Source organism: Guillardia theta (genome assembly GCF_000315625.1).
Source record: "Guillardia theta CCMP2712 unplaced genomic scaffold GUITHscaffold_1, whole genome shotgun sequence".
NCBI lineage: Eukaryota > Cryptophyceae > Pyrenomonadales > Geminigeraceae > Guillardia > Guillardia theta.
Window position 1 is genome coordinate 630,557 of NW_005434673.1, and position 25,507 is coordinate 656,063.

The 25,507-nt window shown below is 55.4% G+C and overlaps 10 protein-coding genes across 10 annotated transcripts in view; 3 read left to right on the forward strand and 7 right to left on the reverse strand.

Annotated features, from left to right (window-relative positions):
• Positions 1 to 476: 476 nt before the first annotated feature.
• On the reverse strand, positions 477 to 2,071 carry GUITHDRAFT_91361 (hypothetical protein). The gene is made up of 7 exons (XM_005842241.1): positions 1,775 to 2,071; positions 1,658 to 1,714; positions 1,488 to 1,607; positions 1,326 to 1,437; positions 1,150 to 1,232; positions 1,000 to 1,107; positions 477 to 955 (listed from the first exon to the last, which is right to left on the reverse strand). Exons 1-7 carry the CDS (start codon positions 1,925 to 1,927, stop codon positions 542 to 544), a joined length of 1,047 nt encoding a protein of 348 aa, XP_005842298.1. The 5' UTR covers positions 1,928 to 2,071; the 3' UTR covers positions 477 to 541.
• Positions 2,072 to 2,220: 149 nt separating this feature from the next.
• GUITHDRAFT_149772 (hypothetical protein) lies at positions 2,221 to 3,115 on the reverse strand (the record flags this gene model as incomplete). Its single annotated transcript, XM_005842242.1, has 6 exons — positions 3,071 to 3,115; positions 2,945 to 3,025; positions 2,772 to 2,903; positions 2,643 to 2,726; positions 2,542 to 2,594; positions 2,221 to 2,483 (listed from the first exon to the last, which is right to left on the reverse strand). Coding segments are annotated over exons 2-6 (448 nt in total), but the record flags the coding sequence as incomplete, so codon positions are not given.
• Positions 3,116 to 6,250: 3,135 nt separating this feature from the next.
• On the reverse strand, positions 6,251 to 7,042 carry GUITHDRAFT_47607 (hypothetical protein; the record flags this gene model as incomplete). Its single annotated transcript, XM_005842243.1, has 1 exon — positions 6,251 to 7,042. A coding segment is annotated over one exon (792 nt), but the record flags the coding sequence as incomplete, so codon positions are not given.
• Positions 7,043 to 7,633: 591 nt separating this feature from the next.
• GUITHDRAFT_99101 (hypothetical protein) lies at positions 7,634 to 9,622 on the reverse strand (the record flags this gene model as incomplete). Its single annotated transcript, XM_005842244.1, has 16 exons — positions 7,634 to 7,698; positions 7,751 to 7,785; positions 7,845 to 7,922; positions 7,974 to 8,029; positions 8,074 to 8,140; positions 8,197 to 8,246; positions 8,296 to 8,339; positions 8,383 to 8,449; positions 8,504 to 8,622; positions 8,673 to 8,721; positions 8,777 to 8,821; positions 8,867 to 8,906; positions 8,955 to 9,004; positions 9,047 to 9,101; positions 9,149 to 9,291; positions 9,344 to 9,622. The coding sequence occupies 16 exons, from the start codon at positions 9,620 to 9,622 to the stop codon at positions 7,634 to 7,636; spliced, it is 1,242 nt and encodes a 413-aa protein (XP_005842301.1).
• A 148-nt stretch (positions 9,623 to 9,770) lies between these two features.
• GUITHDRAFT_131550 (hypothetical protein) lies at positions 9,771 to 13,053 on the forward strand (the record flags this gene model as incomplete). The annotated part of the gene is made up of 12 exons (XM_005842245.1): positions 9,771 to 10,730; positions 10,778 to 11,197; positions 11,253 to 11,405; positions 11,453 to 11,509; positions 11,564 to 11,705; positions 11,750 to 11,796; positions 11,874 to 12,104; positions 12,211 to 12,315; positions 12,398 to 12,500; positions 12,591 to 12,628; positions 12,672 to 12,856; positions 12,900 to 13,053. 12 exons carry the CDS (start codon positions 9,771 to 9,773, stop codon positions 13,051 to 13,053), a joined length of 2,595 nt encoding a protein of 864 aa, XP_005842302.1.
• Positions 13,054 to 15,184: 2,131 nt separating this feature from the next.
• Positions 15,185 to 16,635, reverse strand: GUITHDRAFT_99103 (hypothetical protein; the record flags this gene model as incomplete). The annotated part of the gene is made up of 5 exons (XM_005842246.1): positions 15,185 to 15,319; positions 15,507 to 15,582; positions 15,628 to 15,676; positions 15,723 to 15,779; positions 15,831 to 16,635. 5 exons carry the CDS (start codon positions 16,633 to 16,635, stop codon positions 15,185 to 15,187), a joined length of 1,122 nt encoding a protein of 373 aa, XP_005842303.1.
• Positions 16,636 to 16,956: 321 nt separating this feature from the next.
• Positions 16,957 to 17,763, reverse strand: GUITHDRAFT_62770 (hypothetical protein; the record flags this gene model as incomplete). The annotated part of the gene is made up of 3 exons (XM_005842247.1): positions 16,957 to 17,121; positions 17,243 to 17,460; positions 17,517 to 17,763. The coding sequence occupies 3 exons, from the start codon at positions 17,761 to 17,763 to the stop codon at positions 16,957 to 16,959; spliced, it is 630 nt and encodes a 209-aa protein (XP_005842304.1).
• Positions 17,764 to 18,599: 836 nt separating this feature from the next.
• GUITHDRAFT_99105 (hypothetical protein) lies at positions 18,600 to 19,115 on the forward strand (the record flags this gene model as incomplete). Its single annotated transcript, XM_005842248.1, has 1 exon — positions 18,600 to 19,115. The coding sequence occupies one exon, from the start codon at positions 18,600 to 18,602 to the stop codon at positions 19,113 to 19,115; it is 516 nt and encodes a 171-aa protein (XP_005842305.1).
• Positions 19,116 to 22,201: 3,086 nt separating this feature from the next.
• On the reverse strand, positions 22,202 to 23,719 carry GUITHDRAFT_83750 (hypothetical protein; the record flags this gene model as incomplete). Its single annotated transcript, XM_005842249.1, has 8 exons — positions 22,202 to 22,345; positions 22,500 to 22,572; positions 22,614 to 22,693; positions 22,866 to 22,908; positions 22,989 to 23,137; positions 23,227 to 23,316; positions 23,418 to 23,468; positions 23,519 to 23,719. The coding sequence occupies 8 exons, from the start codon at positions 23,717 to 23,719 to the stop codon at positions 22,202 to 22,204; spliced, it is 831 nt and encodes a 276-aa protein (XP_005842306.1).
• An 805-nt stretch (positions 23,720 to 24,524) lies between these two features.
• The window catches only part of GUITHDRAFT_149774 (hypothetical protein), a 1,970-nt gene continuing 987 nt past the window's right edge, over positions 24,525 to 25,507 (forward strand). Inside the window, exons 1-3 of the mRNA XM_005842250.1 lie at positions 24,525 to 24,637; positions 24,682 to 24,777; positions 24,936 to 25,104. Coding sequence (XP_005842307.1) covers positions 24,615 to 24,637; positions 24,682 to 24,777; positions 24,936 to 25,104 — 288 coding nt within the window. The 5' untranslated portion in view covers positions 24,525 to 24,614. The remainder of the gene's footprint in view (positions 24,638 to 24,681; positions 24,778 to 24,935; positions 25,105 to 25,507) is intronic.

Below are 25,507 nucleotides of genomic sequence, written 5' to 3' on the forward strand. Positions count from 1 at the left end.
TCCGACCATCCCAAACCCTATGAGACAATCACTGCCTATATCCTCCTCCTCCTCCTCCTCCTCTTCCTTGTCCCCTCATTCCTCGTCCTCCTAGCTCCCTCCTTCCTCCTCTTCCTGCTCCTCGTTCCCTCCTCCCTTCTTTCTCCTCCCCCTCCTCTTCCTCAGCAGCGTTTGATGCACCCCATCACGTCGCCTACCCCCCCTCCCGCCCGCCTCCCCGCGCAGGCACCAACTATCAGCAAAGGAACCAATGCAAAGGACTCGAACTGCAAAGGAACGGGTGACTCAGATCAGCCTGGGCTTGAAAATCCGGACAGATCAGTAGACAGCGACTGTCTCCCTCCCCTCCCCACTCCTTTCTCCCCCCCCCCCTTCCCTCCTCGCCTCCTCGTCCTCCACCTCCTCGTCCTCCCTCGCCGTGGCTCCAATTCACTTCCCCCCTCATTCCCTCGTCTTCCACATCTTCAATCTTCTTTGCGGCTCTTCACTCTTGAACGTGTTTAACTTGCTATCAACCAGAGAGGAAGGAGGGAGAAGCTTCTCAGCTCACTTTGTACAGCCGGATGTTGGAGAACAGAAGCCCATCATCGTCCGCGTGCTCGTCGTCCTCCTCCTCCGCTTCGGGGTACTGCAGCTTCTGCTCCTCAATGCCGTACTTGGACATTTCCGACGCAGCCCCGTCACAGTTGGAGAGCTGTTCATCGAGGGAGGGGCAGGCGACGACGAGGCAGCCCTTGGACAAGCTGGAGAAGATGGACCGCAAGGCCTCGAGCGCCGATGGTTTTGACGAGAAGAACTGGAAGGGGTTGTGCAACACCACAACCTGCGACAGCCGCAGCAGCTCCGACGAGTTTCTGATGTCATCACAGATCACTCGAGCCCTCCCGCTCATCTTGAACGCCTTGAGCGTCTCCTCCTGCAGCTCGCAAAACTCTTTGTTCACCTCTATCCCGATCTGCCAGCAGCTCAGAACCTCGACGAGAGTGCGGGCCCACCCACCGCCTCCTTCACATCCCCGAACAGACACGCGCCGAAGAGGACCGCTCCCAGCCTCGAGCCCACGTCGAGCACTGTCGCGTCTTTGAGCTTGCAGCGGGTCGGGAGGACCTGCGGAAGTCAGAGGAAGGGATCGAGCGAGACGAGGAGGACCGAGTTGAAGACGAACTCTAGTTCGCGGATCGACAGAGAGTGGGTGATGAAGTTGAGCTTTTCCACACTCCTGCTCCCACAGTCTGCACCCCATCCAAGTGAGCCTGCCGACCCTCCCCCATCCTCCCCCCCATCCTCCCCCATCCTCCCCCATCCTCCCCCATCCTCTCACCGACCTTTGCAGTAGTGCCTCGGGAGCTTGCCCTCGTCGCAAAGCTCGTCGACCTCGTGCATCTCATACAAGAAATCGTCGACCGACAGCGTGTTGACGGTGTTGTACGACTCGAACTGTAAGGCAAAATGAGCAAGGTCAGAACCACCAGGAAGCGAGAGCTCACTTCTGTCCCCTTGTGCTCATACAAGATGTTCTCGGAAGGAAGGACTGCCTCCATGGGCACGCGACTTCGAAGAAAGAACTTGATCTCCTGCATCTTCTCGTAAGGGTTCACAACTTGCGCCTGCACTTCAGTGTCATGACATCCAACCACCAGCCTCCTCGGCCGCGCACCAGCCTCTGCTTCTTCCCGCCTCGCACATCCTCGCCCCCATCGTCCTCGCCTTCCTCCTGCATGAGCCTTAGGATGAAGTGATCAGCGAGGAGGGAGGGAGGGAGGGAGGGAGGAACCTCGAACGATCTCTGCTTGTCTGCCATCAGCTTGCGCACTCCCTCCTCGAACTCGCTCCACATGTCCCGCGGGACTCCCTCCATGATCTCGTCTATGCTCTGCACGGCTCGAAGAACCGCGGAGATTCCGGCGCTCGACTTGTCCCGAGGCATCGCAGTACGGACAGAAGGAGTCAAGATACAGGGGACAGGCGTCAGGTCGAGGAGGAGGAGGAGGAGGAGGAGGAGGAGGACAGTAAGAGGAGGAGGGGATGGGTTGATACTGGCAACTACACGTGCATTCCCCGGGGAGCACAGGCAGAAAAAGACAGCGATTTTCTCTTTAATCTGAATGCTACCCTTTGAATAAAATCTTGGGGGCAGCAATATCTTTTCCCTCTTTGAGGTAGTTGAAGGCTCTGAGGCAGGCTCTGTGTGAAGTGAAAGAGAAGAGAAGAGACGAGTTTCGGTTTGCCTTGGTTGTATGTACACATAGAGAACATTTGATATCAGAAGCGTCGATCTCACATACCGGAGACACTGCTATCAAAGCAACGGCAAGACACTGATATCAAGTACAAGATATTTGACAACATAACATCGAGCAAGAAACATGAATCGTAGACTTCAGATTACATTGTTCACCATCATCGCCTTCAGCAGCACTTTTGCTTGACCAGACACAACCTTTGACTGATCCTGCTCGACAAGCTTCTCGAGGAGGTTGATACTGCAAGAGGGTCAGCAGAGGATGTGGGAAGGGAGGGAGAGGGGATGAGAGGGCTTACAGGTCATGCTTGGTGATGAAGACTCGGGGGTCTTCAGACTTCTCATACATGACCTTGACAGACGTCAAAACCAACACACACACACACACACGAGCCTCCACCTGGATGATCTGCAGTACTACTTTGCGGACTACAGCCTCCGGATGGTCCAACCTCTTGAGAAGCTCGTCAACCATGTCCGATTCCTGCTTGCTGTCAGTGCCCATCAGCGGAGGGAGCGAGAGCATCACTCCGAGCTTTCGATTCAGCCGCTTGTACTGCAGAATCCTCAAGAGGGGAGGGAAGAGGTTGCTCGCAGAGCCGACGTCGCAGTCAGCGACGCTCTTGACGAGGACTTGCATGGCTTGAGGTTGCAGCAGCACCTGAGATGAGATGAGGAAGAGCTTCCCTGAAGCAGCCTCACATCTTCCAACGAGTTCGCGTCCTTGGACGACGACAGCCACACGGCGACGCAGTTGAGAGCGACGTGATGCCAATACTTCATCTGCCACCCACGTGATGACGATAAAAGAGCCTGCGGGCTACTGACCTGCAGGATCTCCAGGTAGAAGGAGAGCCCGTTGTTCAGCCACAGGTGCCGGCGAGCCTCGTCCCCTGCAACACCGTCATTCGGCCACACGAGCCCTCGATCGATCTTTCCTGCATGCGCGAGATCGCATAGCAAGGGGATGGCGAGCTGCCGCAGAGGGCTGTTGGACTTGATCAACCGCTGCAGCACCGGCATCATTCATCGCACTGCAGAAGCTCAGGAGGCACCTGAAGGTGGACGATTACGCCGGCAGCTGCTGCCTGAAGGACCAGCATGAAAATGTGCGACACAGAAAGATTGTGAGGGAACCTGCTCCTGCCGAACCTTGGACAACTTGCAGAGGTTGTAGAGTGCGAACATGACCTGCCATCCGATCAAACGTGATGTAAGAGCAAGAGGTGCTCAGCTGACTTGGCTCTGCACTTCAGAGCTGATCCTCGTCTGTTTGGATCCCATCTTCGTCGCACTTCTCGAGAGAAGTTTGACCAGGACCGTGACGCATCCGGCCTGCTGCAAGGGCACCAGCGAGTTGGTGTCGCCAGAGAGATGCCGTAGCGCTTTCAGGAGCTGGCGACCAAGAAGATCAGGAGACAGACGGGAGGAGACAACAGTCACCTTGAGGTAGGCCCCCTCCAGGACCCGAGACAATCCCTCCGCCCCAGCCTCGAGGATTGGCAGCAGCACCTCCAGCACCTTCATCTTCGCCATGTCTGCCTTCACGACTTTGTCCGCCTGAGAGAATAAGACAACAATGCTCGCGATCCTCTCAGCGTGTAGCTCCGAGAGGTCCACCCAGCCGTTGGCCTCGTTCTGAGTCTGCTGGTTCCTGTTCCTGTGCTCGATGAATGGCCGTCGAAGGAGAGCGACAAGGCGAGCAGCAGCCTCGACCCGTGCGAGGAGCCGGCAGAAGTCTGTCTTGGGAGTAGGAGGAGGAAGATTGATGACCTTCCAGATGCAATCGAGGGCGACGTGGTTGAGCGGAGGCTCTGCAGCAAGAAGACCAACAAGTACAGGAATCCCTTGACAGGCCACTATCATCTGGACGTGACGTGGCTCGGCTCCCCAGCAGAGGCTGTTGAGGACGAGAGCTGCTTGCTGTACGATCTGTGCTGCGGAGTCGTTGCTGAGATTCAACGAACACAAGGCAAGAAGTCGATGCGCCAGACCCACGGTGAGCATGTTGTCCACCACGGGGCTGATGATACCGATGACTCCGGTGTAATCCCCAGCAGCATTTCTTCTTTCCCTCTCCGTGATCGCTTCGTGGATCACACGTAAAATGCGGCAAACAACAAGGGACGAGGGGCTGTCGAGCATTTCCAACAGCGGCAACACCTGATGATGAATGATCAAACTATGCTTGATCTCGCCATGGTATCGTAGAAGTTGCTCAAGAGATTGACAGATCTCGCACTGCTCGACCTCTCCTCCCTCTGGTGATAGCTGGTTGCATAGTTGCAGCATCTCTGCCTCAACCAGTTCAAACCGTCTGCCTTGAAACAAATCAGGCTGACTGGCCTCTTCGTCGTTGATCCATTCGATGTCCGAGAACGGATCCTCCTCATCTTCCTCGTCAACGCTTTCAGTCTTCTGCAGCCTCTGATTCACATACAGACGGCGCTGCAGGACAGACTGAAAACCCTCAACGTGCACGAGGTCTTCATTGCTGTCTTCCATGTCCAGGTCCAAGAGTTCGTTGTCCGTTTGGTTCTCCATGTACTTGCCCATCCGACTTTGCCAGCTTGAGGAAGCTGCGGGTGGTATCATGTCAGTCAGAAAGAAATTCATGCCAGTGCCGCGTACCTGACAAACTCCCCATCGCGTTGTAGTTGTGGATTTTCTCCAAATCTTCCGGTCGGATGACTTGTGGTCTCGGAATTTTCGATTTGGCTGTTAGGGAGGAAGGAAGCTCGAGATCGCTGAGATCGAGGTTGTCAGTCTCATCACCTGTTTCCGAATAATGATGCAGAGATGAGCCGGTAATTTTGCTGTGCTGTACATTCATGATATTGTCTGACATTGCGGGAGCGGCGATCTCTTTCTCTGCTCGCTCCAGTCCCTTGCCAGCGTCAAAACTTTGGGCATCGTCATCTCCCCAATCCGCTTCCGTCTCGATGTCGATGTCCCCAGTGTTGGTGACATGTCTCAGCTGTAACTGAAGCAACACAGAATCGGGATCCTGACAACTGCAAGTCAAGAAATGCATTAATCTCCTCCAAGTGTGGCCAGTACCACTGAGGACGACGTGGGAGGTCCGACAAGGTCTTTGCCCCAGTCTAAGGCTTCCTCGTCATCCTGTGTGGGACAACAGCACAAATGTCATCTTGCAAGACACAAGAATCATCGCAAACAACCTCAAACCACTGCTGGATGCTCTTGTCCATGTTCGGCTTCTTCGTGACTTTCGTTTCCCCTTGTGGGGGATTCCCGCGAGCTCCGCTGCGTGAGGTGCCTCCAAGTGTCTCGCTACTGAGCTCGATACCTCGCGATTCATGCAATTGTGCTGGTGTTCCGTTCTCACTCGCTCTCGTTGCCCCTTCATTAGCTGGAACAGCAGTAGAGGAGTGCTCTTGAGCTTCTGGAACATTGCAATCTTCCTCTGCCATCCCCTGAGAGTCGCCTTCCTGAGCTACAGGAGGCAGCCCGACAGCCCTGCGGTACTTGTTTCTGCCTTCTACCAATGCCTCGAGAGCCGACGAGGAAAGGTTGTCCTATGTGAAGTCAGAACAAGACTAGGAGGGAAAGGGGAGGGGGGGGGGGGACAAGTACCTGAGGGCGTGGGAACGTGACATTATACGCCCTCGGCCTCCGGCGTGCGAATTTACTTGCTCGTGCTCCATATTGCTCATGTCGGTTGTATCCATCTCCACCGCCTCTTGTCGTTAAACTTGAGTTTGAGATGTGGCTCCCTGTCAAGTTTGAACGCATACTTGCATAGTGAGCTGCTGAACCGTCCGGCCCCTCAGGCGTCCAAGACAACTTTCTGTTCGCCATGATGGCATTCGTTCCTACTGCTCGGGTTCCTCTTGTCTTTTTATCTCTCTGTGCTGCCTCATGCAGCTCCAGAGTGCGCTCTACAACCTCTGTCCAGTTCTGCCCTCGAGTGACATCCCCAGCATGGTTGGGCGCAAGCTCCCCAGAGATCGACTGTCGACGGGCGACCACGAGCGTGATCCACTTGTGGTCCAGCAACTGCTTCGCTGTCAACCTGGTGCTGGGGTCTTTGCGGAAGCAAAGCTTCAAGAAATCATCAAGCGCCGGCGACATGTCCTTGGGAAGGGGAGGGCAGGGGTCTTGTACTATGCGGAACAGGGCAGGCATGGCAGCGAGATCGAAGTAAGGAGGGGAACCTGTCAGCAGCTCAATGATAGTGGCTCCGACGCTCCAGATGTCAGAGGCAGGCGAGGCAGGAGACATCTCGATAACCTCAGGGGCCATCCAGTAGGGAGTCCCTGCCACATCATGGTAGTCTTTTCCTGGCAGAGCAGTGGCGTCGCCCATTCGCGTCGCAACTCCGAAGTCAGCGAGTTTGACTGTCCCCTCCTTGGTGGTCAGGATGTTAGCGCCTTTGATGTCTCGATGGATGACGCCCTGAGTATGCAGATAGTGCAGCCCCTGCAGAACCTGCTCAATGTAGATAGCGATCAAACTCTCCGGGAGACTTCCAAACTTCTTGACCGTATTCGCTAGGGAGCCATTCTCGACATATTCTAGAACAATATTCAAATAGTCTTTGGTCTTTATCGAGGCGAGGTACTTGACAATGTTGGCATGATCCAAATGGTTCAGAAGTTCGATTTCTTTCATCATGCTCGAGATTTCCTCTTTTGCCATGTTATGAAGGGGGATTTGTTTGATAGCCACAACATCGCCGGTATCCATGTTCAAGGTCTTGTACACTTTCCCGTTGTTACCCTTACCGATGATCTCTCCCAGTTTGTAATTCTTGATAGTAGTGCCCGACTGATCTTTTGGGGGCAAGGGTGGAAGCTTGCCCTTGAGCCTTGGCATGATGAAGGTTTCAAGGTTTCAGATGTGTCTTTTATGCGTTGCTACGGTATCAAGTCTCCTCCCAAAGCCCCATGATGTCGTTCAGAACAAATCGAAAGATCCATCTGGACTGAAACCAACTTGAGTTGATTGAGAATGCCGACATTTCAAACGCTGAGAACAGACAACCTTGGCATATGCTCTCCACGCACACACTTGGTCCTTACTTGTTCATTCTTCATATCTTCTCACCTTCGATTCGCATCTCCTTCCTCTTGTTCTGTCCAGATCTTTCACCAACTCACCCCCCATAGTCTCCCGCCATTAGCAGCATGAACCCTACCACCCGTCCAAACATCCTAATAACTTTGGTGCTGTTGATCTTTCCCACCCCTTCTTTGAGCGGGATGTACCCCTTTTGAACACATGACCCCACCCACTGTCGATGACTATCACCCCTACCTCAGTTTCATAGTAAAACTACCCCCTTCTGGACCCTCCCCACCTGCCTGAGCTTCAATTTCAACTGGCTGACTGGTAACTCAGGTTATGAGCCTCACGGTGGTTTATTACTCAACGAATGACCTCATGTGCTCGTTTGATCTGGAGGTACCACCTGGGCATCTGGTTGGTGTATCCTAAGCCAATGAGACGGTAAGCGTACTCAGAAAAGGGGACGGAGCAACTGACCGTAGTGCACAAGGACTTCTTCACCCGCCTCCATTCTTGTTGCGAGCAGAGAAGCGTCAGTGGTCTCAGAAAGCTCCACCACTGCCTCTTTCACCTCCGAAGCGCCCGTATGCATTTAATGTGCCCAAAGCGAGGGTGAAAACATGGCGCGTACTCGGCGTTGGGTTGGAAACTGACGAAAGAATCAGATCGCCCTAAACTTTCAGCTTCCTTTCCCTCCCACCTGTGATTAGCCTTGTGGCCCAGACTCGCGCAGTATCGGTCGATGCTCGAGTGCTCCTGGAGTCAAGCTGAGTTGCGAGAGGGGAGGGGAGGGGAGGGACCGGAGGGACGTCGATGGCAAACTCCTCGTCCAAAGAGATACAATTCCCATTCATTTTCCAAGCTCTCCTGCAGAGCAGCCGTCAGAGCGCAGTCAGAGAGGAGGCAAGACAGGAAGTCCCTACTTGTCCACCACAGCATGAGGGTACCGGATGCCGTTGTAGAATGACAAGAGCTGGGAGCTCATCAGCTCTCGCAAGCTCTCAGAAGGTGCAAGCAAGCACCTCTCCCTCTTGTGCGCTTGTTCTCAGAAACAACCCTTCTCCCGCTGAACTGTGCTCAAGACGGATACAATCTATTAGCAACAGCACCTTCGTTTCCGCCTGCCACCCCCTCATCCTTGGTACCGCACAGGCTTGACGTACCAACCCTGCATCGCTGATGCATGTCAACACTGGCAAAGAGCTTGAGAGCCTAGTAGGGCTCGTCTACCTCAGCCTCGTAGGGATCGGGCAGCAGAGGACTGGAAGAAATGCTTTCTTGTGTGGATTCGTCGCAGCAGTAGATCAGCGACCGCCAGTCCTTTTCTGGCCAGTGAAGAGGAGGAGAATCTAGCAGAGATGTTGTGAGACATGAAGCAAGCATCGAGCTTTATCTTCACCTGGAGTCTTTCCGAAGTACTTTGCCTCTTTCATGTCTCCATGCTTCCACTGAGCAGCAACGTCAGCACCTGCTCTTTACATCAACGCTGTCCTCCCAATGTACCACTCCATTCAATCCTGATTTTCCATCTGGATACCAGTATTCAGCCTGCAGGACAATCTCATCATCTTCTCTTGTGATCGTGTGAATCACCTGACCATGAAGCTCTCCGTTGACCCACGAGCCGTACACCCTAACCATGTTCGTCACGACTAACAGAATTGTCTCTCAAAATCCCAACCGTCCACCATCCAGAAAGTTCAACGTCCCCATCCCATTTCTGACACCGTCCTGTATTTGGATCAGCTTGAAATGAGCTGAAACGTGATTCACCTTGAATTCTCCCTGGTAGACAAGAAATCCCCCAGGAGCAACTTCTTGCCCAGGTCTGCACATACAGGATATGAAAACGAAGCCACCACAAGTTCTCCAAACCCGTTCAGTAATCCATCTTTCCAGCAGCCGTGTATCCTGTAACCCTCATCGTCTACGTATTCCCCCTCTCCCTCCATCTGCCCATCCCTCCAGATACCCTGTTGCCATCCCCCGTCCGGGAAATAGATGGTTCCTCGCCCTTCCTGTGCTTGTGTCAACAAGAAGACAAGATCAAGTCTGGCAGTAGAAGCTGACCAGCATCCCATCTTTGAAACGACCTTCGTAGCGAGCCCCATCTTCATCCTCCTTCATCCCTCGTTTGTACGGACTCATGACCGCAGCATTGCGTGACTTTCTGGCAATGGATGAATTTCCTGATTTTCTCTGCTGCTTTCTTGATGTGCCATCAACTCTCTCCGCACTGTTCGGCTTTCTCTTGGATCGCTTCACGTCTTGGTCCTGCTTCGTCGTCTCCCTCCCTTGACTCTGCGCGTTCCCCGCCTGCCTTCTTCCTCGCCTGACTTCACGTGCCATCGCAGTTTGGTCGGGTTCTAACCCTCATACCGTACTCATAGCAGTGAGAAAAGAGCGAAAAGACAGCAAATGGATGCCTATCAATCAAGTTGATGCCTTTTGTTGTTGAGCTAAAACTTTGACCCGCAATCACCAGGTCTCAGAGAACATGGCGAGGTGTCTTGGCTTTCTCCTCCTCCTGCTCGTCCTCCTCCCGCCATCTCTCCATCTTTCACCCTCGCCCTCCTCCTCCTCGCCCTCCTCCTCCTCGCCCTCCTCCTCCTCCTCAGGCTCTTCTGATCCTCGCTTTGCATGTCGCAAACGGGAAGAGGCTGTTCGCCTCGTCTCTCGTGGTGAGGTCCTCCAGGGTATTCAGCTCCTCCAGTCTCTCTCAAGCTGCGAGCATCCTCCCCTCATCTCCATTCAACTCGCGCAGGTCCTCAGAGCCAGCGGACGCGAGGCCGAGGCAAACGCGCACCTCGAGCGCTTGTTGTCATGCCCTCGCTTTCAAGCGCTAGGGTTCGTGCAAGTATGTTGGCGTGAGATGCGAATGATTCATGCAGAGCATGCTCGCTCACGCGTCGCCTTGGATACTCTTCTAGAGGATGCGCCGGTGAGAACGTGGAAGAGAGCAGAGGAAGTTTCAGCTGCAATCCATCGAATCCTCGGGAAAGATGAGCAAGACCCTGACCATCGTCAGCAGAGCTGGCATCTAAAGCAGGCACTTCGTCTCAACCCGCTGTGGCGCTCCGATCTGCCATCAAGCCTGTGCGACGCGCACGAGATTCTTGCGGGAGGAAGCGACTTGTACCTGGCTTATCTCGAGCCCTATCGCTGCCTTGCCTCTCAGGGTCGCGTGCTCCGGGCTGTGCGGGTCCTGCATGCCGCAGTGGCGGAGAAGCCGGACTGGGCGTGGGCCCTCAACGAGCTCGGCGCCAAGTTTGGCTTCTGGCAGGAGAGGGGACGAGCAGCGGTTCCTCTCCGTCTCCTCGAAGCTGCTGTCGCTCTGGAGCCCCAGGAAGGAATCTACGTGACTAACTTAGCTCTCGCACACCAGCACGCGGGTCAGCTCCTCCAGGCCCTTCAGCTCTCTCGCTCTGCTGCAAGGCTCCTCCCTTCCCACCCTCAGGTCGCCTCTCGTCTTCTTCCATCCAGGGCCTGTGAACCCTGCTGCAGGTCTGGATGCAACTCGGAAGAGCGGCTGAGGACGCAGAGGAGATGGAGATTGCGGTGAAGGCATACCGGAGAGCAAGCTTGCTGGACCCGCGGGAGGAGGACGCGTTCTGCTCGTGGATGTCGCTCAAGACCTCGCTGTGCTCGTGGTCTGGGCTGGAGCAGGAGATGGAGATGCTCCAGCAGCGGATGCAGTCCCGGGTGCTGACGAGGAGGACGTGGGGAGGAGCTTGCGACCAGCCCTTCCGCCTCTTCCCCTACCCTGTCGGTGAGCAGCTTCTGCTCCACTTGGCGCGGCATGTCGTAGAGAAGGAGAGGAGCGCGATCCCGCCGGATCAGTTTCTCACCTCCTCACTCCCCCAGCTCGGCTCGAACAAGAGACTTCGCGTTGCCTACATGTCCTCCGACTTTGGGAGTCACACGGTGAGAGGTTGGAGTGGAAGGGAGGCGAAGGTGAAGAGTCTCTGCCGTCCTGCAGGTGGGCATGCTTGTCCGGGGTCTGCTGGACCGGCATGATCTCAACAGGATGCAGCTGTTTGCGGCAAATCTCAAGACTCCAGGGGATCTGCACGAGGCTCGAGCTAACAAAGAGAAATGGCGGGAGACGATGCGGGAGAGGTTCGAGCTCTGGGTGAGCTGGGTCCCCTCCCTCCGGTCCTGCCTCACTCTGCCCTCAAGGTCGACCTTGAGCTCATGGATGACTCGTCGGCTGCTCTGGCGTTGCAGCGACTCAAGGTGTCCTCTGATTCCTCCCCTCGCTCCTGCCGCCCCCGACTGTCTCCGTGTCAGATCCACGTCCTTGTAGACCTCAACGGGCACAGCAAGGGCAGCAGGAGCGGCATCCTCCTCCGCCGACCTGCTCCTGTCATCGTGAACTTCCTCGGGCAAGTGGGAGGAGGAGCAGCTGGAAGGCTGAGCTGCTTCCCCTCAGGTACCCCGCGACCTCCGGAGGCTCCGCCGGCTTCACGCTGGCAGACAAAATCGCAACACCTCCTGAGCTGACGACGAGCTTTACTGAGAAGGTGAAGTGAGAGAAGGACAGAGAAGAAGACTAGGAAGGAGGAGGAAGCGGAGAGAAGGAGCTCAGACTGCATGGCAGCTGTTGTTTGTCAGTCCCTCCTACCTCGTCAACGATCACAAGCGTCTCTTTCCTCGGCCCTTCCCCCGAGTAGCTGACGAGGATGGGATGTTGCGATGTGGAAACAAGACATGTCTGACGGGAGGAGGAGGAGAAAGGAAGATGGTGTTGGCAAACTTCGGTCAGATGTACAAGATCGACCCTTCTCTCTTCCTCCTCTGGTGCGACATTCTCCGCGAGGACGCTGATACTGTAATGCTCTCTCGCTTTCTTCCAACTCTTCCATCTTCTTCTTGCTCCTGCTCCTGCTCCTCCTGTTCCTGCTCTTCCTCCTCCTACCTCACATCCTCTCTCTCAGATTCTCTGGCTGCTAGAGTTTCCTCCCGTCGCCTCCAAGCGGATCAGAAGACGTTTCCTCAGCACCTGCCGGCTGCCTCCCAGCAGGCTCGTTTTCTCAGCTATGGTAGGAGCCATCGCTCTTCTCCTATCCGTCCTGCCTCCTCCTCCTCTCCTCCTCCTCCTCTCTGACTCTTGGACCGGCACAGCTGCCCCTGCACCTTCACGTCCCCATCAAGAGCCTCGCTGACCTCGCTCTCGACACCCTCCTCTTCAACGGTCACAGCACGGGGCTGGACACGCTCTGGGCAGGTGAGGGGTGACGAGGAGGAGGAGGAGCAGCAGCAGCAGCAGCGCAGGAGAGGGAGGGAGGAAAGGTTCTGACCAGCGCCATGCTCGCAGGGGTTCCGATCGTCACCGTGCCAGGGGATCGCATGCATGTGAGTGTTTCTCACTTGCTCTGAACCAGCTCACATTTAGCAGCGGCGAGCAGGAGCAAGCATGGCTCATGCAGCAGGAGCGACAGTCTGGCTAGCAAGGAACGAGCGAGACTACCTCGAGCTCGCACGGAGATGCTTGCGGCAGATGAGGAGGGGAGGACCTGCTGCTGCTGCTGCTCGCTCGTTCCGCATCAGCGTCTCCTCCTCCAGACTCTTCGACATGCCAGGGTGAGGGAGGGAGAGGAGGGGCAGACGAGCTGAGTCCGAGCAGGTGGACGCGACGTTACGAAGCAAGTCTGCGGATGTTGTGGGAGATGAGGAGAGGGAAGGGGAACCGAGCTTTCAATGTAATCGCTGATGTCCTCTACTCCTTGTCCGATCTCCCATCCTTCCCTATCCATGACGCCAATGCTCCCTCCTCTTAGCGGCTGCCTCCTCCCTCGGCAGTCTCCTCCCTCTAAGCTGATGGGGGTAGACGATCCTGCCACGGCAGAGCTCCAACAGCGAAGGATGAGGCGACCTCGAAGAGGAGGAAGAAGGCGCCGCCAGCTGAGAGGTCGCGAAGAGCCAAGCTGGCTGTAGCTGGAGGTTCAGAACGAGAGGAGGAGGAGGGGGAGGAGGAACGAACCATGAATCCAACCTTGTGCTCCGTCTGAGCCTGAGAAGCTCCTGGTGACAGTGTCAACTGCTTCTTGCTCCTCCCTCTCCCTCTCCCTCTCCCTCTCCCTCTCCCTCTCCCTCTCCCTCTCCCTCTCCCTCTCCCTCTCCCTCTCCCTCTCCCTCTCCCTCTCCCTCTCCCTCCCTCCCTCTGCTCTTCATCACCTGACGCCTTCCATCAGCCTACATACTCCCATGCTCAGCACGCTCGCTCGCTCAGCTGATCGTCGAAATCTCGCGGGACGTGATGCATCTGCTTCATGTTGACATCTGTCCTCCGCTCCTTCCCTTCCTCACCCACACTTTCCCTTCCCGCTGTCCCTACATTCCTTCCCCTCCCCTCCCCCTAGTATCTCCTTCTTCCTCTCCCTGGTTCTCAACTTCTCTTTCTTCTCACCATCTTTCTGGCCAGTCCACGTCAAGAACTGGCCGTCAGTACTCAGGACGCAAATCTGACAGCATTGTCAGCGCGTCCTCGCAAGGACTGATCCACTTGCCATCGTCAACACCAGCATGCCAAAGAGGTAGGCCATGAAGAAAATTTCCTCCTCTTTTTCCTCCTGCCCGTCCCCTTCCACCTCCTGATCGTTGACATGCTCCGTCCCTGATGCAGCTCTGGCTGAAACCTCATGCTCCACCCGAGCTAAAGACCCTTGCAGTAGCTGAGCAGGTGTGAGAGGCGAGGAGGAGGAGGAGGAGGAGGAGGAGGAGGAAGGACTCACGCAGGATAGACGAGGCTCGAGGTCGAGGAGGAGGATGCAGCAGGAGGCGACAAGCGACTCAAAGGGCCCTGGATGATGAGCAGCGATGGTGATGTAGAACTGAGAGAGAGGTGAGGAAACACCATGAGAGAAGTCAAGATGAAATGCTGGGTCGACAGAAAGACATTCAACGATGGTGGAAGGACGAGCAGAAGAAGAAACAGGAGCAGGAGCAGGAGCAGGAGCAGGAGCAGGTAGCAAAGGAGCAGCAGGAGGTGGAGCAGAAGGAGCAGAGCAGGAGGCAGGGAAAGAAACTCACGGCGAGGAGGAGAGGAAGGAGAACAAACTTCCTCAAGAGGACGCAAACCCAGCACTGCAAGTTCAACTGGAGATCAACAAGAATGAGGGGCGTCGCACTGGATGGAGAACATGACCAGGAGGAGGTAGTTGTTCCTGTCGCCGGCTCTTGGTGTCATCTGCGATAACCATGAAAGGAGAAGGAGACAAGGCAGTAGCTGTGAAATGATTTCACTCGCTCATCACTTGTTTCGTAGCAGTAGAGACGGCGGCTGGCGAGAAGCAGAGCAGAACAAGGAAAAGAATCCACTTATTCCCCTCCCAGGTAGCTTTCTAACGAGAAATCAGGATCTGACTGCAGACTACGAGCAGGAGCAGGAGCAGGAGCAGGAGCGGGATCAAGATACACAGGAGCAGGATCACAGCGGGAGGAGAAGGAGTAGGATCAGGAGGAGTCAGCAGCAGCGGCAGGACCTTGGGGATGGTGACGAAAGGCAGGGTGGAGTTGGAGGACATGTTGAGCTCGGAGGGGAACATGAAGCTCATGAAGGACGAGCTGCAGAGGGAGGAAGTGCGGACGAGCCTCCAGTCACACCACAACCTCCAGCAGAGGAAGACCTGCTCAGAGTCAGAGGGGCAGGACATCACGCCAGCAGACCAGGAAAAGAAAGGAAAGAGAGAGGAGGAGTAGGACGAGATTTGCTCGCAGACTCGTCCTGGTCAGGTGGTACGTGTCCTTGTCCTCGCTGCCTTCCACATATCAGCTGAGCAAGCCTGACTCAGAAACACACGTGCTGGACTCGGCTGCCTTGTTGCGAAGAGACAGTCTTTGCTGATGGAAGAGGGTCCGTTCTGCCGTGAGAATGGACTTGGCAGGCAGTCAGGCATGCGGGAGGGTCAGTTACACTCCAACCTTGAGCTCTTCTGCAACGGCAACAAGCATTCTCAAGAAGCCGAAGAAATAGCAGACGTAGCCGAGCGACTCGCTTCCTCCCCAAGGGATTCTCTGACTCGAGGAGAAGGATGATTGCAGTTCCTGGGCAAGAAGGTCAAATCGATGGACGAGACTCCAAAACACCAGCGAGTGATGGGAAGTTCGATACGAGAAGTGACTAGGCAGCTACAGCTCGATCAGGAACAACTTCAACTTGAGAGAGAAAAAGAGCGCTGAACAATGACAAAAGCCGAGCGATCAAAGAAGCCGAGCGATCAAAGAAGCTCACATATTGACGGATGATAGACCACGAAACGAGAACTTGAAAGATCGTTATGCTTGCAGACGCCAACACCAACACCAATCTGCGATGGCTTTATAACATTCTCCCTTCAGTATTACCTTCATACCTGCAAGAATCGTTTCGTCCCACCCCATCAACCCCCACGCAAGCCATTGCTGATCAAATTTTCAATACAGAATCGCAAGACAAGCAGTCACCTACCTAGGAAATGAATTCCTGGCGCTTTCGCGCAAGTTCGATAATAGTAAAAATCGTTTTCTGCTGATATCACATCAGGCGACAGCATTGATACCAGGGAGCGCGATCAACCTTGAGAGAAAGTGAAGGGTTGACTCGAATTCTCGTTCCTCTTGTCCATCGTCCCATCCTCTTGCGTATCCCCCACTTCATCGCCGGGACTGAATTCCTCCACCTGACTCGTTGCTGCTGCTGGCTGCTCCTTCTGCAATGAGTCGACTCCCCATGCATGACTCGTCCTTGTCTTATCTTCATTGGCAGCCTCGACATGCTTGGACTTCTCCCATGTCGCACTGTTTTCATTGAAGATGATAGGTTGGTTAGTTGCTTTTGAGTAAGGGTTGATGTATCGCGCTCGTTTGGCTATGACTGGACCTCCAATCCTACCCGGGCGAGGGCGCGGTTGAGCTCGAGAAGCCGATTCTCTGAAGGCAGCCGCCATGCCATCTCGGCAGAGGAACTCGAACGTGTCTCTGTGGACCTTGAACCCGTCCGGCAGCCGCATTTCGCGCTTCAACACGTTGACGTCGATCACCTTGTCGTGAAGCTTCAGCTCTTCTTCGAGCGCGAGCTTGAGGGCATGCACATCGATCTGCTCCTTCTTCCTGAAGTATTTGTCCCAGAATACCGCCGCTTCTCCTGCATTACCATCGTCGCGACTGATCGCTTCAGCTCTGGGGGGCACCGGACCCTCCTCCAGTGAGGGCTGCACGCGCACGTGGCTTTGGAGGATTCGTCTTGCCCTCAGGAGGGACCCGTGTGGAGCCACCGCCTTCTCCTCCTCCGCCCTGCCGCCTCCTCCCCTCATGCCCTCCTCCTCCCCCCCCTCCCCCTCCCCCTCCATCGGCTTCACCGCCATCGCTAACCGCCCTCGCATTTTTGACTACGGATCAGCTGACTTGGATTTTTCCTGGATTGAGGGTGGATGAGGGTACACTTAGTACGGGTGACTGGCGGCGGCCCTCTGCCCGGCCAGGCCGAGGCCCGGCCCGGCGGCCACGCTAAATGGACAGGTGAGCGGCTGACCAGCGGGCCGCGCTCAGCTTGACAACACCCGGTCCGTCAGTGCCACGGTTACTCAGGGAGTTTGCGGGCCCGGGGTGACGTTGGCAGGAAGGCCGTGACTAAGTTCTACCGAGTGGTATGCATCGGGTAATATCCGTCAGACTCTCTGGCAAGTGATCGGAAAGCTCGTTCGTCACTTGTTCCAACCTCGTAACTTGCAATGAACCGACGCAACGAACCACATGTAGTCGCCTTCCTTGCTGTAGGGGCTCTTCACAGCTCTATCGAGGAAATTCTGAGCAGCTGCAGGACGGCCCTGGGCCTCAGCAATCAAGCCAGCATACAGGTTGTAGTAGAACTTGGAGCGATCATCTTCACCCTGCCGCAAAGTTTTTAGACGAGACTAAAGATCGACGGGTTGACTTCACTTGTGACGGGCGAAGAATTCGGAGGATTCCTTGGTTCGAGGACGATTCGACTTGATCACTCAAAGCTTTCTCTTCCAACTCCTGGAGCGGAATGGCCCCTCTGCAAACACCGTAGATCAACTTCATGTACTCTCGTGTCTCTCCTTCCACTCTCAAGATTTGCTTCTGAGCATCTGAGAAACCAACGGCTGTCCTGGCCTGTGAGAAGAATCTCCAGATAGCTTCCTCGGTGTCTCTTGGATTGAGGCGTACATCTCTTTCAAATTGTTCTGTGTATTGACGAATATCAGTTCTCCGTCAGCCCGCAACAACAGAAATATCTTACTTGAAGCTTCGTCAAATCGATCACAGTAGTACAAGCTCAAGCCCCTCTGCCATAGAATATCCGCATATGTCGAGTCAAGCTCAATTGCTCTATCAAAGGCCTCCACGCTTTCTTTGACTCTGCCGTTTACAAAGTCTTGAATTCCTTTCCTGTATTGGGTCCGAGCATCGTCAACTGCAGCAAATGCTTGCGTGTTGAACAATGTGACGAGGAGTCCAAACCCAACCAGCAAACCCCGCCTCGTCATGGAAGAATGCTGCGGGTTAGTTTGCATGTGAAGAATTTTAGTGCATGCGTGCCTGCTCGTACAAGTTGCTGCTCCGAGTGATTGAGCAGCTGAGGAAACGAAAAGACCACTCGGCGCAAACGAGCATGGTTGCTGGGAATATGAACTCAGAGACATTCAATCTGTGCAGTTCTGTGCCGAGCAAAGAGCGGGAGATGATCTTTCTTCGAGGAGAGCAACCTCAGAGCAAAGACTTGTTTCTCGCCTCTACGACCTGATGGACAGATTCTCTTCACTCAAGCTGAAATTGCATTGCAAGCGCTGATGCAAGCGGGGATTCCTGCGAGGATCCTGTCAGGAAAAGTCCGCCTCACCCCAAGAAATAATGATCCGAAAAGGCATCAAAAAAACGTCTAGAAGAAAGAGAAAGACTAAAATCGCTGACCTCATTCACCCTCCTACTAGGGTAGTCCTCTGTGAGTGAATAGCCGCCGGCCAAGACACGAACCCCGGGGCCCATACGGAGGTCACGGGGTCAAGAGGTCACGAGGACAATGGATCACGTGGTCAATGAAAGACTTACAGACCATGTCAGCATCCTCGTGACGACTACTTTTGTGTGGTAAAATTCAGTAGTAAATTGATCATGATCCTTGCGCCTTGCACAACTTCCCTTTTAAGGATTTCGCTTCCACCTCGCCCCTTGATCTCGTCGCCTCCTCGCACTCGCCCACGTTTCTTGCTCGCTGCTTCGGCTACCTCGTGCTGCCGGTTTCCTCCTGCCCTGCTCGTCTTCGTGCTCTCGTTCTCCTGTCCCGTCACAGAATCCTCCTCCTTCTCTTCTCATTTCGTATTCGATGACTACTGATCTCCCCGAGCCCAAGAAGTTTCTTCGCCGATCAAAGCGCGCTCACGCCCCTCTCAAGAAGCTGTTTGTTGACCCGACGTGCGGGAGAATAGGATGTCAAAGTTCTGAACAACCCAAATCAGCGAGGTCCGTGATGATGTGTCATGAACAGCCCAAGGCCAGAGGGTCGTGGAAAAGCTCTTTCGTGCGCACATCCTCCTCGTCGTCGTCCTCCATTCGTAGGACGTCGTCTCTGTCAAGCATCTCATTGAAAGTCAGGCCAGGGCATTTCTTCAAACGGACGGAATCGCTGACCAGGTTGCGATCGGTCAACAGCAACATGCGATATATTCAGCGACATCAACATCACTCCTACGCCCCCCAAGAATGGTCCAAGATGTTCGAGACGCTTCAGAGCAACCTCCTGGGCACAGCCGGTATGGAGGAGGATAAGACTGTGTCGGTTGAACACCATGAAGTGTCTGCCATCGAAGATTTGTCGGCCATGCTGCGGTCGAAGATGTAGGTTAGGTTGTATAGGGTTTTAATTCCTTGAGAAATGAAGAAGCTTTGACGGAAACGACCATCGTGACCTGGATGTGGTTGGATCTTGCTGAGAGGTCGGTGTCTCAGTCGCTGAAGACACTTTCCTAGAGTCTCGAGTGGCAATCTTGTCCGGGCAGATGGCTTCGCTCACGGACAGGAGTAGGTCGCGGTTACGTACATAGCCTTGAGTGTCGTCTTTCCTGCTGGGAGTGGAGCTTGCAGTTAGAGCCTGCGGCCAGACGTCAGTGAGGCCTGGAAGCTCAGAGGTGCGCGATTACGCTCTCTGTCCTCTTCGCCGAGGTGATCACGCCAGCTTCCAGCACCCTGTCCTCGAGAAGCAGCGATATGCTCCACTGGAAGCATGCTCATCCATGGAAGACTCACCGCTGTCTCACCTGTCGCAACGTGCCGTTCTTAGTGCAGGACCAGACGCTGACAGCGTCCTAAGAAGCGATGAGGAGCTTGAAACGCCGACAGTCAGCATAGTATACCTTGACCATGCAGAGGACCGAGGTTTTGTGCGCCTGTACAGACCGGAACAGTTCGATCCTATCGGCTACCACACTCCAAATGCGGAAGTGACCGTCTGAGTGGCCCGTCCACACCATGCCGCTGCTCCCCTTTCAGGCCTCACCCCAAGCGCCACCTCTTGCTCACCCTGCCTCGACCGCACACTTGACGGCCCCTGCTCCCGACGCCCATGACTGTCTGCTGCCATGAATGTCCCACACCTACTCGCGTCACCTCGTAGGAGCGAGAGGGAGCAGACGATCACCTGAACGGAGCCGTTCTTGTGCCCTGTCAGCACTCCCCCGTCGGGCAGGCGGAGCATGCAGGTCACGGCTCCTGATCCCCGTTCGAGCGCCCTCACCTCATTCGCATCATGCTCCTTGCTCCTCGTCAGCCCACGGCATCGCCTCCCTCCTCTCACCGGCGGGCTGGTCTTCGTCTTCCAGATATAAATCTCTCCGCTGTCGCTGCCGCTCCACATCTCACTCCCCACGAGCAGCAGGCATCGCACGGCTCCTTCATGCCGACGTGATTTGGCGCTTCTCTGCTCCGACCTCTCGCTGGAGCTCTCCAGTGCCGTCCGCTGAGGGAGCACCCAGATGCTCCCCGACGCAGTTCCCACCCAGACCTCGTCCTCCACCTGCACACGTCGTCACACGCACTCCCCTCCTTCCCCTCCTCTTCTCTCCTCCCCTCCTCACCTGAGCCAGGCAAAGAATCGGCGACCTGACGGCTGGCGCGAGCTCTAGCTCGCGCAGCACAGCCACGTTCTCAGCTCCCCAGATGCGAATCTTCCCGTCCGAGTGAGCCGTCCACACAAACCTCTGCTCACAACGAAGGCTCTGCATCCTTGATGCAGAGATCTGCGGAGGAGGGGAGGAGGGGAGAGGAAGGCAAAAGAGAAAAGTGCACATCAAGACAAGGGAGCAGAGAAGACAGAGTCAGGAGAGAAGGAAACAAAGAAAATCTACCTGGCTGCCATCTCCCCCGACCTCGAGGATGGCTCTAGTGACGCCGAAAGTGAGATGAACCGTCTGAAGCAGCCGACGCGCGTCCGCGTCGTAGATTCGCATCACTTTTGACCCACACCACAGCCGCCGATCCGTTCCCATGAAGATACATCTCATTTCCGACCTGTTCGGCCAGTTACTATCCTCCCGCTCCGTCCCTCGCTCCCTCTTCTCTCCTGCTCCCCTCTCTGCCTCCCTCGCCACCTCCCTGCTGCTCTGCCATAGTTGATAAGCTGGTTCTTACCTATCACCGCGTAGGATACGGCGAGACCACAGAGGAGGCTCGTTGTTGAGAGCTTCGATAGGTGCAAGGTGCTGAAGGGCTCAGTAAGTGAGCCGCCTGACAGGGAAGAAGAGCAGGAACAACAGGAGGGGGAGGTGGAGGAGAAGAAGGGGGAGAAGGATAAGGAGGAGACCTTCTGCAACTTGTTCATCACATGCGCGAGCTCGGCCTCATGTGCCTCGAACTCGGCTGTGGTGGAGCGAGTGAACAGCCAGGACCACAACCTGCTGAAGCCCCTCCTCCCCTGCCGTCGAAGGACCTCCAGGCTGTTCTCAAGGCTGTCCCTATAGGGCAGTGAGCCTTCCCCTCTCCTCTCCGACCTCCCCTGATGTCACCTCATGTCCATCACCGAGTGACGTAGAGAGTCACTGTCTGTGCTCTCCTGCGTTGCAGTCAACATCTCCAACGGTCATTCGCTTCCTCGTCATATCTCTTCATCCCTCTGACTTCAATCTTTCTTCCTCTGCTCTTCTCTCGACCCTTCTGAATGACGACTCCTTCCCATCGACGTCTCTTGCTCTCCTCGTCTTCTAGTCCTCGTTGCTCCTCTTTCTCACCTGCTTGAGCAGTTTCTCCAGAGGGATCTTCGCTCTTCTCATCTTCTGCGACAGGCTGAAGCATTTTTGTCGATTGGAGTTGACGCTCTGCACGAGGCTGTGGGCCTGCGAGGAGGATGAGGAGGAGCGAGAAAACGCTGCTGCTGACCTGCTCGATAATGCCCAGGGCCTGCTGTACGTCCCTCACCACATGCTCAGCCAGCGAGTGTTTCGCTCCTCCCACGTTGTTTGCGCTTTCTCCTAGCCCTGTTACAGCTGGGAAGGACTTGTCGGGGTGGACTTCCTCGTCGTCTGCATGATGGTGAGGACGGTTGCTCGCAGTGAGGTGTGGTGACCTTCACTGCTGTCCTCAGACATGCTCTCCTCCTCCTTGTCGCTCTCCTTCCTTCCACCCGTCCTGCCTGGCGCCATCTCTGCTCTCGGCTCCAATGCAGTCTGCATTGCCTGAGCATCTTGGTCATCGCCACGACCCTTCGCTGGCCTTCTGCGAAACGAAGTTTTGACATCTCCGAGCGAGATGGCGGAGGGATCTAGCGAGTTGAGTGAGTTGGAGCAGAGAGAGGAAGAGAAGGCGAGGAGGAAAGGAGAAACAACAAGTGCAGACACGAGAGCAGCAGGTGCAGTCAGTTGTGGCAGAGGAACATCATTCAACCGGATCCTGCGCCTCCCAGCCGTTGCTTCTGGTCCAGCACAGCCTAGTGGAGGTTCAAGTCATCACGGGCCTGGAGGAAGCAAGGCTGACCTCTTCTACTAGCCGATGCTTCAGCAGCTCGTCGACGCTTGGCCGCTTAGAAGGATCTCTCGCAAAGCAAGCATCGAGAAAATCTGAGCAGTCTTTGGACACCCAAGCCTACGCACAATCATCACCTCCTCTCCACATACAACCCCTTGCTGACCCGTCCACTACACCTCCTTTCTCTATCCTCCGCTCTCCTCCCCCATCCCCATCCGCTCTCCACTCCTATCCTCTCCTTTGTTCCAATCTCATGCCTCGTTGTTCTTACCGGAGTTCGAGGACGCGCTGAGTCGCGCATCGCGACATGGAACATGACAGCTTCGTTGGTGCTGAACTCAGGCCTACAACCCCTCAGCCTCGTTCTCCTCCAGCTGACCCTCACCAAGGTCGTTGTCCCGTGCACATCTCGACGACAGTGCAGCCTACGGACCAGACGTCTGCCTTCTCAGAGTAGCCGCGACCCTGCTGGGAGATGAGAAGCAATGCAGAAGAAGAGGAAAAGGAGCAGAGAACAGGAGAGGTTGGGCAGAGCAGAAGAGCAGAAGAAGGGAGCGGGGCAGGGGGGCAAGGAGGGGAAGGGGAGAAGAGGAGAGGAGGGGGGGGGAGGAGGAGCAGAACGCTCATGTCTCCTCACCTGATTTCTCAAAACCTCCGGCGCCATGAACTGTGGAGTTCCTCTGCGAGTCAAAGCTATCAACCATCTTTTGGCAGAAGCAAACAGGAAGACAAGGGAGTAGAAGAAAGGGAGCAGAGATACTTGAGAGTTGTCGTCAATGCAACTTCTCCGTAGAGCTCTTTACTGCAACCGAAGTCCGACAGCTTGCATATCCCGGCATGATCAACGAGGATGTTCTGTCCTTTGATGTCTCGATGTAGAATCTTGTTCGCATGAAGGTATTGCAGACCCTGATGAACAGCTTGAGATCGTGAAGAGGAGCGGGTCATGTATGAACCACAATGTAAACCAAAGTGAGGGGGTCGCGAAAGCTCATCACCTGCAGTATTTCTCGGGTGTATCCTCGTACGATCGGCTCTTTGAACTTCCCGTACTTGCTGAGCATGGAAGTGATCGACCCTCCAGGCACCTTGCGACGAGATAAGCAACGCCCACACCCTCCCTCCCCTCCCCGTCTCCCTCCTCCATCCCCCCTTCCTCCTCCTGCTTCTCCCCACGTCTCCTCCTTACAAGTTCGAGGAATATCGTGAGCTCCTTGGCCGTTCGCTCGGTTCCAAGGTACTGGTAGGGGAGGACAGACGTCAGGCTGCATCTTCAACCCCAGCGAGCACCTGGACGATGTTGGGATGCCATAGCTTTTTCATCACCTCCACCTCTCGCTCTATCTCTGCCTGCGCTGCCTGAGCTCGCTCATCCTCTCCCTTGCGCAAGGGAACAATCTTCGCCGCACAGATCGTCCCGTCGTCGTTGAGACACTCGTACACGCGGCCATAGCCTCCTTCTCCAAGGAGCTCTCCTCTTGTCCAAGGCATTGCAAAAGGCTTCCCGCTAAGGCGAGGAAGGAAGTGAGAGGGGGTACCTGCGACGATCAGCTTCTCCTCGCCCTCCTCGCCCTCCTCCTCGCCCTCCTCCTCGCCCTCCTCCTCGCCCTCCTCCGTCGTCCCGCCCCGCCTCCATATCTCAGAGTTGCTGTCGTCCTCAAATTGCGGGCCTGAGGCAGCAACAAGGATCTAGTGAGCTAATAGGAGAATCAAAGAAAGACAGCAAAAAGAGAACAAACATGGTGAGACGATGCGAAAGAGGGAGCGAGGGAGCGAGGGAGCGAGGGAGGGAGGGACGGAGGGAGCGAGGGAGGGAGGGAGGGAGAGAGAGAAGGGAGAGAAGGGAGAAAGGTGAGTTGAGCATGAGCTTGCTCAGGGGAGTTGGTTTGGAGGGATTCAGATGGTCTTGTCATCGATTCTTCTCCTCCCTCTCAATGTGCTCTCTATTCTTGTTCCTTTTGTCTTGGACGTCTTCCTAGCAAGGTCAGCAGGCTGACATGCCTCTCGTCGTCTGACACCCTCATTAGCGTTGGATGTTACAAGAACCTCGCCGACAAGATGAAGACCGACCTTGACAGCAGCATCGTTGAGGCTGACTCCTTGATAAGCGTCATCGTCCCGGTGATTGTGAGAGCTCTTGTCGCTGGAGATCTCACAGGAGCTTGCAAGGCGTACAGGGAGGTAGACTCGGCTGTTAGAGCCATCCGACATGCCCGCGCTGTTGCTGACGATGCATCGAACATTGAGTTTGTGAGCATAACAGCCTGCATGACAGGAATCCTGACTTGCCTGCCAGGTTGTCGCAGCAGCAGATGATGAAACTTTTGATAAGTTGGTGATACACTATAACAAGAATGACAACAACAATGATAACAATAACAACAACATGTCTTCAGTTTCGTTGGTCAAGTGAGAGGTTTTGCGAGCTCATGCGTTTTCTCAGATGCGTGCAGGAGTCAATGTGGTCGGTCAGCTGCTCTCAATGCAGGAGCGAGAAACGCCCGAGGAGAAGTCTTGCTATTCTTGCATGCAGATTGTTTGCTTCCAAGGTTTTGCAACATCCCCTTCCTCCTTCTCTCCGCAACAATTCCTCTTTCCCTTCCTCAACATTTTTCTCTCCCACCTTCTCCCCTCACCCCCTCATTCTCTTCCCCTCACCCCTCATTCTGCTACCATCTCCTTCTCTCGTGGCTGAAACAATGTGAAGCCGGTGGGACATGGAGGCTCGAAGATCTTTGCGGAAGAGAAGCACCATAGCCGGCGCCTTCTCCTTCGACGTGGACTGCGAAGGTCTGGACCCTCCGACGGGACTTGAAGGGATGAAGGAGATGGCGCGGATCCGAAGCAAGTACCTGCAGCTTCCTTACGGCGATCAGGTGGAGCAGGAAAAAGAGAAAGGGGGCGGGCAGGGGTGGGGGGAGGGAGGGAGGGAGGGAGGGAGGGAGGGAGGGAGGGAGGGCTGGAGGGAGGGAGGGAGGGAGGGAGGGAGGGAGGGAGGGAGGGGGGGGGGGAGGGAGGGTGATAAGCTTTGTTTCAGGCTTCAACGGCTACTGGTCTCCTCGGCTATTCTGCGTCCCTTCCTCAATCTTTCCATACACTCGGGCGCTCTGGATGTCGCTTGGATTTACGACCAACGAGGACGAGGTCCGCAAAGGCATCCCCTACTGCATCAAGGAATGAATCGAGCGCCGAGAGGATCTCTTTGTCACAGGGAGTCTGGGAACACGGTACGTGACCGTGAAGACGTTCCAAAACGCTTCGGGTGCCGGGTTGAGGTAG

What these genes read in the sequence shown, in the direction of transcription:
- GUITHDRAFT_91361 (XM_005842241.1), bottom strand. Translation starts at nt 1,927, where the DNA reads ATGCCTCGGGACAAGTCGAGCGCCGGAATCTCCGCGGTTCTTCGAGCC. An exon ending in GCGGGAAGAAGCAGAGGCTG is followed by an intron (nt 1,608 to 1,657) that starts GTGCGCGGCCGA and finishes ACTGAAGTGCAG; the next exon opens with GCGCAAGTTGTGAACCCTTA. An exon ending in TCGGGGATGTGAAGGAGGCG is followed by an intron (nt 956 to 999) that starts GTGGGTGGGCCC and finishes AGCTGCTGGCAG; the next exon opens with ATCGGGATAGAGGTGAACAA.